This window comes from Callospermophilus lateralis, chromosome 3 (genome assembly GCF_048772815.1).
Source record: "Callospermophilus lateralis isolate mCalLat2 chromosome 3, mCalLat2.hap1, whole genome shotgun sequence".
NCBI lineage: Eukaryota > Metazoa > Chordata > Mammalia > Rodentia > Sciuridae > Callospermophilus > Callospermophilus lateralis.
Window position 1 is genome coordinate 69154266 of NC_135307.1, and position 12677 is coordinate 69166942.

Below are 12677 nucleotides of genomic sequence, written 5' to 3' on the forward strand. Positions count from 1 at the left end.
TTCTACTGTGTTACTTTGGGGAAAAAACCCAGATTGAATAACTAGGTTACAGAAATAGGGGTTTGAAATATAGCTAAGAGGTAGAGGCTTGCCTACTATGTCTGAGGCTCTGGGTTCTATACCCAGCACTGGTGGGTGGGGGTGGGGGGGATTATAGAAATAAATAAATTCAAGTCTATTTACTCCCGTTCCAAACATCACAACTAAATAATGAGATTACACTCAGGTGATTAAGCAAATAATATTTTGATTTCTTATATTCATTGGTCAGTCTGGTTCAAAACAAATACAAAAATACTCATTATTCAGAACTTGAACTATATATTGCAGGTGATACAAAGATGAATAATCAGACACATTCCTTTTCCTGAAGAAGTTAAGCATGCAGTAGCTCTCGTAAGGTCAACAACAATACAATACAGAATTAGTACTCAAGACTTTTTAAGAATGCTTTTAAGAGAAATAGATCAGAAGGTAAATTCTCATCAGGGAGAACCAAGAAGGCTTTCTCAGAAAAAGAGACATTAGAACTTCAGTAAGTAGAGATGGGTTAAAAGGGTATTACAGAAGAAGGAAGAGAATGAAAAGCACAGAAAGGAAAAATAGCACATGTTCAGGAAATAGTACACAGTACAGTGTGTCTGTAGGATAAGGTACATGTAGAAGAGTAGTCAGACAAAATTAGAAGGAAAGGTTAGGGTTATTACTATGGAGGGACTCTGATACCCAAATGAGGAGTTCAAAATATATAATTTGATAGAGTGATAGTATTGAGGGATTCAGCCAGTAGCAGTAGTAGGACTAAAAAGAAGGTTGGCAAAAAGCAAATGAAGAAGTACAATCTGTAAACACCGATGAGATAATTTTTTAAAAAAATATCTAGAAATTTAAAGGTTAGTATATTGAAGAACATTGTCAATTGGAAAAGAAACAAAAGAGTAAGTTTAAATTTAGGTATGCTTTGCTAGAAATGCTAGACTTTTAAGGAAGATGAGTTCTAGGACTGAATTTGCCTTCCCTAGAAGCATTAAGAATTGATTTTAAAATAATGCCACAAAATCATACTGGTCTTAATGATGATATAGGTGTATTATGGAGGCAGGTGATGATGGTTATGAAAGGTGCAGTAGAGATTTGTGGGTAAACTCCTCGAGGTATTTGCAGTCCTTCATAATCTAAGTTCAAATTAAACTGCTCTTTGGAAACTAAGGGCTTTGATAGGGTGAGGCAGGAGGATGGAGAGTTCACAGCCAGCCTTAGCAACTTAGCGAAGCCCTTTAAGCAATTCAGTAAGACCCTGTCTCTAAATAAAAATACAAACTAGGGCTGAGGATGTGGCTCAGTGGTTGAGTACCCCTGAGTTGAATCCCTGGTTACCAACCCCCCCACAAAAAAAGAACTATATTTTCAGCTATCTAAAAAATGAAGTCATATTTTTTACTTTATGAATTCTAAAAGTTTTTTAGAATTCAATGAATAATCGGACTATTTGTGTAAACACACTACAGGCTCTTAAGTATCATTAAAATATAATGCTTTGCAAGAGCACTCAAATAAGTGAAAATCTGCATTGCTTATTAACACATTACGATTGATTTGAAAAAATATTTGTGTGCCTGAAAAAAGTACATTTGATGCAAAACACATTTAAGTGACTAATCTGATGTCAAACAACACATTAACATGATTGCTAAATCAAAACAAGACTGCCTAGTATCCATTTATGGTCTAGTGGCAGGAAGCCCCAAGCAGTCAATATAAACCTCAAGCCTAAAAACTATTTAACTCATTGAAAACCCATTTAGGACCTTGCTTAGAGCATATTTACTTATTTTTTACACAGAATTCTAAGTTCACTTGTTCTTTACACAGAAACCTAAAAATTGTGCATTTGTTTCCCATTTTCATAGTAAAAACACAAAATGAAATTAAAAAGCAAAACAGGGCACCTATAAATGATGAAAAAAAAGCAGAAGATTGTAGTTAGAATTCAAGAATACTAAAAAAGCTCATAAGTGCTAACAAGCATGGACTGAAGCATGGACTGAAGTAGTCTCCCAGAGTTCAACCCAAGCTCTGCAATTTGCTACCCAAGTAATACTGGACAAGTTACTCAGTAACTAGGTACCCCCAGTTTCCTCAGTAAAATGGAAACCAACAGTAACTTCACAGGGTTATGAGGAACAAAGAACTTCAAGCTATAAAATGAAGATGACAGTGTCTTGGTCACTGAAGTGTCCACAGAGTATTCTCTCAATAGAGGTTAGCTATTATTATAATAAATGGGATGAAAAAGGAAACCTTAAATATTATTCAAGAAAGTACTACAAACTTGAAGTTGTTTAAAACAGAAGTGGAGAAACTTATTTAAATTAGAGGGCAGCAAAGTATAATAAATTTTCATTGTGGTAACTTTCAGTCATGAAAAGTAGAATTGATCAAATGAGTATACTTGGCTGAGGAAGGCACAAATGGGAAAAAAACTTTAATTATTAAATTTTTGTAATTCAAAAGGTACTTTTCAAAAACCTTGGAATATTTTGTTATTGTTAACAAATCACAAGAGTTAAAGTTTTATGTCTTTTTTTAATGTGTGAGCATTCATGATTACAAAACTTTGTAATTGAACTACATCAAATTATTTTTTAAAAATTCTGAGAAATCAAAGTAGTTATTGTGCTCTTAAAACTCTAAGTCAACTTTATCCTTTTTTCTTCTTGGGTCTCAAAAAAACCTGGATCTAAACTGGCACCTTAGCTTTAATAACTGTAAAATCCTGTTATCTGTCATTTTCACTTCTTATTGCCATGTTTTGTTTTATTTTAATTTATAACTTTCTTGGTCTTCATTTTAATTTAATTTATACATTTTACTATTCATGTGTATGTGTCTGTATAATTATTTAGGAAGTTAGGTCAGTTTTAAAAATAATTGTAGTCAGGTGCTATGGCACACATGTGATCTCAGCAGCTTGGGAAGCTGAGGTAGTAGGATCCCAAGTTCAAAGGAACCCTCAGCAAAAGAGAAGTACTAAGCAACTCAGTGAGATCCTGTCTCTAAATAATATACAAAATAGGGTTGGGGATATAAGTCAGTGGTCAAGGGCTCCTGAGTTCAATCACCAGTACCCCCACCCAACAAAAAAAGGTATTTCTATGAAATTCCTTAAAAAAGTAGAACAGTTTTATCAAAGAACAGTGTTAGCATTTTACTAAATGTGAAAGAACATTTTTGCCTTAGATGAGTACCAATAATGACATTTAAAAATTAGTAACATATCTGATTAAGTAAAACCTCTTGTCACATTAAATCAAACAATAGACTGTTCTTCTCACCATTTCTGTGTGTAAGCATTTCTCTCATTTCCTCATGGTCACACGGATGAGTAAAATCAAACACACTGTGTCCAGTTAGTTCAAACTGTAAACATATTTTTAAAAATTAGATCTACATCATAAAATCATAAAAACATCCAAAGGGCTTTTAATATGTGGACATTTTACCTGAGTTAATCCCATGTATTTGTTCACGTTATCAGAAATGTAAATCATGTCGCCATCATCTGTGAGCACCATAACAAAGCCATCCAGGGCTTTCAAATAAAAGCAGTTCATCTGTGCCTTCATTTCATCTTCAATATCCAGGTCACCTGAAAAGGTGTGAAGAGGAGGAAAATAATTTAAAAAGTTATGACTTAAATGATATAATGTTTAGAAGTTATTATAAAGTTTTCTCCCAGATACTTTTCTTAATATCTACAGTATCTAGGCTGGGACTGGGGCTCAGTGGTGGAGCACTTGCTTAGCACATGTGAGGCACTGGGTTCGATTCTCAGCACCACATAAATAAATGGAATGAAGTTATTGTGTCCATCTAGAACTGAAACAATACATTAAAAAAATCTACAGTACCTGCTTTTTCTGTGTATTTTAATTTTTCCCCATTGCTTTCATTTTAATACAGAACAATAAAGGCTGAGAGGACTAAGATTTTGCAAGCTGTTTTTCATAATTATTTGAAATAATACAGCCAAACCAAAAAACAAAAAGAAAGACCATATTTTAGAAGGTAGGTAAACAAGAAAAGAGAGGCAGAGGTAAATATAAATTTTATATCCAGGGGCATAAAAAAAAAAACATCAGTGATCACCTGCTAATAATAATTTCTAATTCTAATTTCTAATTTTCAGGCCTGTTATATATCCTTTTTAAAGCAACTCACCAGCATCCAGAAGTTTCCTCACACGCAAATAACTGATGGTAAGCCTCATAACAGAAGCCTTATCAAGATGTGAGCTCACGTTATGGGGAAGTGGCAACTGATGAGCAAGTTCATAAAAAACTTCAGACTCTTTGCTTCGTCGAGATCTGGCTGCATCTCTAGACTTTTCTTTTCGGCGTTCAGAACTTATCCTACTTAACAACAAAAACAACAAAAAAGAGACAAAAAATGTATATAAGCTAATATGCCTTAGCTTGAATGAAATTAATTTTACATTTTTCTTACAACAGGATTAGAAGATGCCATGTAATTAAATTTTAAGAGATTTGTCTAGTAGATTAATGCATTCTTATACAAGATGACTCTACATATTTTGGATCACTGTAAACATAAGGAACTCTCAAGACCAAGATTAAGGTTTAAACTTTGCCAAAGCAGGTGTTTCCTCTTTAGCATGTCAAATTGGAGACGTTTTTATTTTAGCTAAAAACTTCAAGAGACCTACATATCTAAGTGTGTACTTCATAGTCTTTCATATGTAGTCTAAACAAAAAGAAACCATGATTAATTCTGGAAAAACAACCTAAAGTTGTACATAAGAACTTCAGGACAGGAGTTGTTAAGTAGATACATGGATTTTTAATGTAACTTTCTTTTGACCCCAATATTGTTCTACTCTTCTACCCTATCTACCAAATGAGGAACACCAACAGTAAGCTATAGAAATTCATATTAAGCTATAATAAGCTACTTTTTCCAGGTTGCCTACTTCCTTAGCAGCCTTTTATCTATTACTGGAGTAATGGGTACAAAATAAATGAAGGAAAACAAAGTACATGTATAAAAAGCATGATTTGGTGTGAACATACTCCATACACAAAGATATGAAAATTGTATTCTATATGTGTAATAAGAATTGTAATGCATTCTGCTGTCGTGTATTTAAAAAAAATAAAATCAATAAAACAAAAAAAATGCAGGAGGATGGAGGAAAATAAACATGTGGCACAATACCAAAATTTAAAGGGATAATAGGTTGATGAAGATAATGAAGGTGTTAATATAATGATAAATCTTTAGGGAATTCTTCCAAGAATAAATTCAGCCAGATTTTCAAAAGTCAGATCACACAAATTGACTTCCTTTGCTTAACTACTTAGCTCCATCTTATTGATGGAGTTGAAGTTAAGTCTAAATCTGGTTCTTTTCTTGGCAGCTTCTTTAATGGCTATTGTTATTAAAGCCTACTATGTACAAAACACTGCCCCAAAATAGGTGCCTAATAGATTAAATAGTATCCGTATTTTACAAATGAGGAAACAGATTCTGCAGGTCAAAATCAGCAATTCTGTAGCAAATAATTTAAAAGCAGGTATTTTAAAAGCAAATCTGTTCTTTCACAATTTTCTCTTAATATAAAATGCTGCCTGTTTTAAATACTCAGCTGATCTTCTTTGCCCTTCAACTCAATCCTGTTAGTCAATTATTTACTAAATGTTGAAAACAGCCCTTGAAATTTACTGAGCATTCAGCAGTGTAACAGGCTTATTTCACTTAATCCTCCTCATAACCTATGAATGAAGTACATAATTGTCTCTACCTCAAGTCTCTCTTCCTTTTAAAAGATCTTCAAAGCTAAAAGGTACAATCATAAAACAACTTCTCAAGTAACAAGCAGTTTTCTCAGTTATGTTGTACAACATGAAAATACCTAACAGTTTTATTTTGACAATAGTGATACTATCGTTTTAAAGTTTGTGTTTATGTGACTATTATGATTTAATAAAAATGTAAACATTGATTATAGTAACTGATAAAATTTTTCAGTTCAAGCTATCATTTGTAACTAATTATCTTTATGAAGCATGGTTTTCTCAGTTCTCTACAATAAAAATTAAACCCTGAGACTCCATGAAAATGCAACAGTGTCAACAGCCTGCTACTGTTATTTTCTAGGTGCATTAGAACTGCTTCATTGTTCTCACTGACTAAATGTTTTCAAATAAATTTTAAAATAAATTGTACAATAGTTGTTTTTTTTTTCTTTTTCCCCCTAAACTCTTTGGTTAGATCCATACCAACTAAACAAATGCTGTTTCCTTCACAATTTCCCCCCTCTTCAATTGGTAGGTGAGAGAAAGTGATAGCTATGGGAAGCATTACTATCAGTTTAAGTAAAATCATCAAAAAGAGTATTGATCAACTTTAGGATAAAACTGAATATTAAATGCAATAATTGGTTCAGGTTTCAGAATCTTACAAACAACTTGAATCAAACTCACTGGCTTCCTTTTTCTGAAGTACTCAACTAATCTAAGCCACTAACAAATAACTACCCAAATGAAAGACATGGTAAAAAATTGAAATCCTTATAATAAATGTTACATGCATTTAAAAGTATCAACAATGGTGATATATGTCATATATATATATATGAATATATATATTTCACCTTTTGAAATACTTGTATAAGGTATGGCAATAATCTTCAAGGCAAATCCATTAGAAATGTGAGGTTGGTTAAAACATTTAAAGGACAACACTGTTGGTTAAAACATTTAAGCTAGTACATGTAGACTGTAAGAAAAAAAATTTTGAGCATGAGCCTGAATTTTGGAAGAAAATAGTTTCAAGAAAACAAGTAATGTGATATGAGCTGAAAAACTCTACAAGGCACCAGTCGAAACCAGGGGACCTAATAAATGACACCCCCACAGCCCTACCTCCAACCAGGTGCTCGGGATTGAACCCAGCCAAGGTCTCAAACACTTGCTAAGCATGCAGGCACTCTACCACTAAGCTACACCTCCAGCCCTATAATAAAAGGTTTAAAGGAGAAATATGTATGATGTTCTTCCCATGTGAGTGGGAGCTCTTAAAAAAAAAAAAAATTCTCTATTTTTTAAGCTAAAGCTTTCAAAGTTCTTAGAGTTTTAGCATCTGAACTGCCCAATTTCTTGTCTACTCACAGGAAGGCCCACTATATCAGTCATATACCACAGAATTACAGCACTGATCAAGAATTATTTGTCAGGGATCTGGGTCCCACAAAGATGATTCTTTAGATCACACAATAAAAGGTGTGTATACTAGAAGGAACTAAGCATATTTTCAGCATGCAAATGAATTATCAATTACATCTATGTTGTTTTGAAGTATAGATCAAAGTCCATTACTGATTTGTCTGTTAAGAGTATGGTCAAGGGGTGGGGACGTAGCCCAGTGGTAGTATTCTTGCTTAGTATGCATAAGTCCTTGGATTCAATCCCTAGTACCACAAAAAATAAAATAAAATTTAAAAAGTATTGTACATGTCAATAATTATGCCTTGAAATTTTGTATAGAAAATATATTTAGAAAAATCATTTTAAGGCCATTTTATTAAGTTTGTATGTAAAGTTTGTGAATAAACACTTGTTTTAAAAAGAATGCCTATTATTTGAGATTACTACACAAAATAACTGCAGGCATTAAGTCATCTATTTATACTACTATTACTAATTGCACCCCAAAACCCTTTAAGTATTCCTGATTATAAAGATAAGTGACTTTAAGAACTGAAGCCCAGTGGTAGTATTTTTGCTTAATATGCATAGTGCACATGCCTGTAATCCCAGCAACTGAGGAGGCTGAGGCAAGAGGATAGCGAATTCAAAGCCAGCCTCAGCAATTTAGCAAGGCAGACCTTAAGTAACTTAGTAAGACTCTGTTTAAAAAGACATGTATATTATATCTCTCTCTCTCTCTCTCTCTCTCTCTCTCTCTCTCTCTCTCTCTCTCTCTCGGGATGTAGCTTAGTGGTTAAATACCCGGGGGATCAATACCCCACCTCCCATACAAAACCATACTGAAGATAAACCATAAGCATTTAAAACATTAGCAAATGATCAGACTTATTTCTATTAAAGTTAATGTATAAAATTTTTGAAAAATATCCCTCAGTTCTACTTGATGAAAAACTCTGGCTTTGTTCAGAGTACAAGTTGGATCTTTCTATTTATTAATTTTTGCCAACCCATCTCTATTTTAATTGACCTACACTTTTTAAAGACTCAGGCTTAAGAAAAATACAAAAAAGTTTTTCATGCTGCTTCTTTAGTTGGCATTTTTGCCTGTACCTTTAATTCAAACACATACTACAATGCTTACTATGTACATGGTGGTTTTTTAAACATTTTTTACCTATTAACTTGCTTAATTCTCATTATCATCACCATGTTACAGATAAGGATCCTGGTTAAATAGCTTACCCAAGATTACACAGTTAATAAATGGTAAGATTTGATTTTAACTTGAGCAGTCTAGCTATAGTTTCTTTTGGACTATGCTGCCTCTCAAAAACTCAACTCTAATTACCAAGACATGTATTCATAAGTGTAGGCTATTATTACAAAGTTTAAAATTTGTCAACCTCACAAATCTAAAGGCATAAAGAAGTTATTGGGGTTGGCTCTGGAATTTAAAACTTGACCCTAAGCTATTCAGAGGGATTCATTACCAAGCCTTTTTTGAGGATGCTTGTAAAGCCAAAATCTTAATTGAAAGGCACCTACTGCAATGGTGATCAGTGCTCTCTGCTTCACTGTCTACCAGCTCTTCAAAGCAACCTTTAAATATGTACCAGCCAACCACTGAGGGGAGAGAACAAGAGGACTGTAATTTAATCTATGCTGTAGACTCCACTGGACTTGTATCTGTACAGAACAGCTATTTGAAAATTTTAGTTCACTATTGTTTTTTACTTGTTGATCAGTGTGGCAGTTACAACAACTTCCTTATTATGATTTTATCTGCTTTTACAAAGTTCTAACTTATATTAGACCAAACTTTAGAATAAAGGCTGAAGTCTTTTTTTTTAAACTTTTAAAATATTTTATTTTATTTATTTATTTTTTAATTAATTTTTATTGTTGGTTGTTCAAAACATTACATAGTTCTTGATATATCATATTTCACACTTTGATTCAAGTGGGACTGAAGTCTTTTTTTAATATTAAAAACATTTAGATCTACATTTTAAACTAATGCACATAATTTGCATTCTTCTAAGGGGAGATGTGCTTTCTGAAAATTTTGTTGGTTTGTTTTTTTGTTTTTATGGTACTGGGGACTGAATCCAGGGCCTTGCAAATGCTAGGTAAGGGTTCTACCATTGAGCTACATTCCTGAGACTGGTTTTTAAGTAAGAAAAGATCTGGGGTTGGGGTTATGGCTCAGTGGTAGAAAGCTTGCCTTGCATGTGTGAGGCATTGGATTCAATTTTCAGCACCACATATAAATAAAGAAAATAAAGGTCATTGACAACTAAAAAATATTAAAAAAAAAAAGAAAAGAAAGAAAAGAAAAGATCTGCCTCTAGAATTTAGTATGATCATGGCATAAATACTGAAAGGTAACGCTCAAGTTCTAATGCTGACATTTTCAGTTCCATCATTTTTCACAGGAAAACAAAATAAAGATTTACCAGTTCTTGGTTTATATTTCACAGCACATATGAAGGGATTTGAAAAACAGAATACCTCTAAACAAATTAACACACAATCACTTCTTGGTATAAAATCTCACATTTCCATAAGAGAATCCAGTTAACTGTTCTCCCTTGACTAAGCATTGTGTTGCTATTCACACAGGACTATTGACTAACCTGGCTGAATGCTCCTACTTGGGAAAACTAGATTTTTTGCATGTTTCAGGAAACATTCAATTTGGTACCAAACAGTAAGATATACAATTCTACTCTAAATTGCACATATGCATGATACTGCATATGTGCGGCAGTTACAACAACTTCCTTATTATGATTTTACCCATTTTTACAAAGTTCTAACTTATATTAGGCCAAACTAAAGAATAAAGGCTAAAGCACATATGTAGTACCATGCACCATATAGTAACAAGCAGAACAGCTCTTGGGGAACTAAGATGATCCCCTACTTAGTCTATTAGACAGCCTCCTAATGCTATATTCACAAATGCTAGTCTGGCAGCATCATAATTACTTGGAGATAGTACATATTTCAAATCTGTAGGTCCTTCCTTTATAAATTCAGATTCAGTATATATGAGGCAGAGTCCCAAAATTTGGGTTTTTAAAAATTCCCAAGATGCATGTGATACATAGTGACCTTTGGGAACCATTGAATGATCATTGTTACTAACCATGACTGCCTTCAAATCACCATCATTAATAAAAAATAAAAAATCTGATATTATATCCTGCTTAAAATCCTACCAATATGCACAAGGACAAAATCTAATTATCTTAAAAAGGAAGCACCCTTACCTAATTCCTGTGTATCTCTTCATCATTTGCCACACTGCAGTTACTCAAGAACACCCTATTTCATTCCTTTCTGGCTTGCTCACTCTACCATCTTCCTGTGGTACTCTTCTCAATACATGGCTTAGTAAATTTACACAAGAAACTTTCAAGAGTCTACTCATTTTTGTTTCTGGGGTTGTCTTTCAAAACTCACTCTCTCCCAGTTGAATTGAGCATGTCAGTTATTTGGCTATATTGTCTTCCTCAACAACCCTTATAGTTTCTTGGGGATAGGAAACTGCCTCATTCATCTTTGTGTCCTCAGCAGAGATGTGTGAAAGTCTGACTTTAACTTTGGTATTTGGCCATAATCTGGTATATGGCTTTGATTTTAGGCAAAGAAAAGCTAACTGCCCTTTATGCATTCTTTTTGGGGAATCTCTGATCTGTGCTCATCAGTGCTTTTGTGCTCCATATATTACAATCACAATTAACCAGCATAGCTATGTCAGTACTACCAACAAGGCATAATATTCGAATTTACTGTGATTACCTGGATATTGCACTTTTAAATAAAAGTAAGCATACCTGATATAAGTTTGAGTAAGAAAATCTTTCTTTCATCTCCTTGTTTCTTTGCACTTTGTAGTCTTTTTCTATAACAGCCCCCAGAATAATCCAGCAATCTGTGCTTTAAGAATTCCTCTGTGGAGCAGGTAGATGGCACATACCTGTAAATCCCCAATTACTCTACTTGGGAGGATGAAGCTGGAGGATATTAAGTTTGAGGCCAGTCTAGGCAACTTAGCTACTCTTGTCTCAAAAGATAAAAAGGTCTAGGTGGGGATAGGGAATTCAGTAGTAAAGTGCTTGCCTAGCATGAGTGAGGTCCTGTGTTCAATCCCTAGTACCACAAAACAACAACAACAACAACAAAAAAAAAACTCCAGGCACTCCTCCAGGGAATTGTGATGTAAGCTAAAGTTTGCTATCCTCCATCTTCGAGTATAAACCACACACACACACACACACACACACACACACACACACACTTTTTCTTTTATTTATCTAACATACTACCATATATTTAGTTGGGGCTCAAAGACTTGTTTAGAGGTTCAATACCAATTCCGGATCAAAACAGATTTTGTTTATAGCATAAGTTAGTAAAATAATCTAAAATGAAAAAAACATTCATTTTGCAAATAAAACTTGAACACACATTAGATACTCGGTTGATTTCTTTCTTATGCCACAGAAATTGGAGAACCACTAGGTCTTATTGCAGAAGTTTAATCAAGGAAGGCAGCAAATATTGTAAACAATGAGGAAAATTTATTTTTGACTATAGCTAAATACACATACCATGCAATACTTTGTTTAGTAAAGAGCAGTTGCTGGGAATAAGATGCTAGAGGTAAAACCATTGACAAAAACAGCAAAAATGAGTGATTTAATGAAATACAAGGCAACTTTGCCTCAAAAATATCAGTATAGTTCAAACATGATCAATTGAAGAACACGATAATTGTTCGGACCTCCACCCCACCCCTGCCGCCATTTCTCTGAAACAATTTTTTGAAAAATCACCTTTTAAGACCCTACTTAATGAATGCCACAAACATCAGAGTTAAGATATCACCATCTTTGGATGACAGCTGGGTTACTGGCTTTCCCAAATCCTATCACCTACTCTTAACTCTTTTCCCTTTGTAGTACAGGAGTGTTCCAGTATTCTTAGTAGTCTTGTTCTAGAAACCCCTCCCAGATACTAAAATCCATGGATGCTCAAGTCTCATAAAAGGGCACAGTATTTCCATGTAACTGTGTATATTCTTGTATCATTTAAATCATTTCTAGTATTGTATTGATTAGGGAATAATAACAGCAAGAAAAAAATCTGCACATATATAGTACAGTACAGATGCAATTGCTTTTTCCTGAATATTTTAGCTAAGATTAGTTGATTTTGTAGATGTGTAACCAAAAGATACAGATGGCCAACAATTGTACTTCCTCTTCAGCTTGTAAATAGTTTTGTTTCCTGTCTTACATGGTCTAAGTAAGTAATTAAGAAGGTCAGTGACATTAAACTTTGTGTATATTCAAAAGAACATGTCCTTGAAATAATTCATTTGCTTGAATAGGAAGGAGAATGTATAAGTTTATAGTAATTAAGTACCTAAAAAAAAAA

General features: G+C 33.6%; 1 protein-coding gene across 2 annotated transcripts in view; it reads right to left on the bottom strand.

Annotated features, from left to right (window-relative positions):
* Hif1a (hypoxia inducible factor 1 subunit alpha) overlaps window positions 1-12677 on the bottom strand; it is a 45533-nt gene that overhangs the window by 17597 nt on the left and 15259 nt on the right. The window contains exons 2-4 of one of the 2 annotated variants that reach the window (XM_076850393.2): window positions 4222-4412; window positions 3504-3649; window positions 3336-3420 (exon numbers count right to left, since the gene is read on the bottom strand). In XM_076850393.2, the coding sequence (XP_076706508.1) occupies window positions 3336-3420; window positions 3504-3649; window positions 4222-4412 (422 nt within the window). Of the gene's footprint in view, window positions 1-3335; window positions 3421-3503; window positions 3650-4221; window positions 4416-12677 lie in introns of both variants that reach the window. The other variant, XM_076850392.2, reaches the window with a different exon arrangement.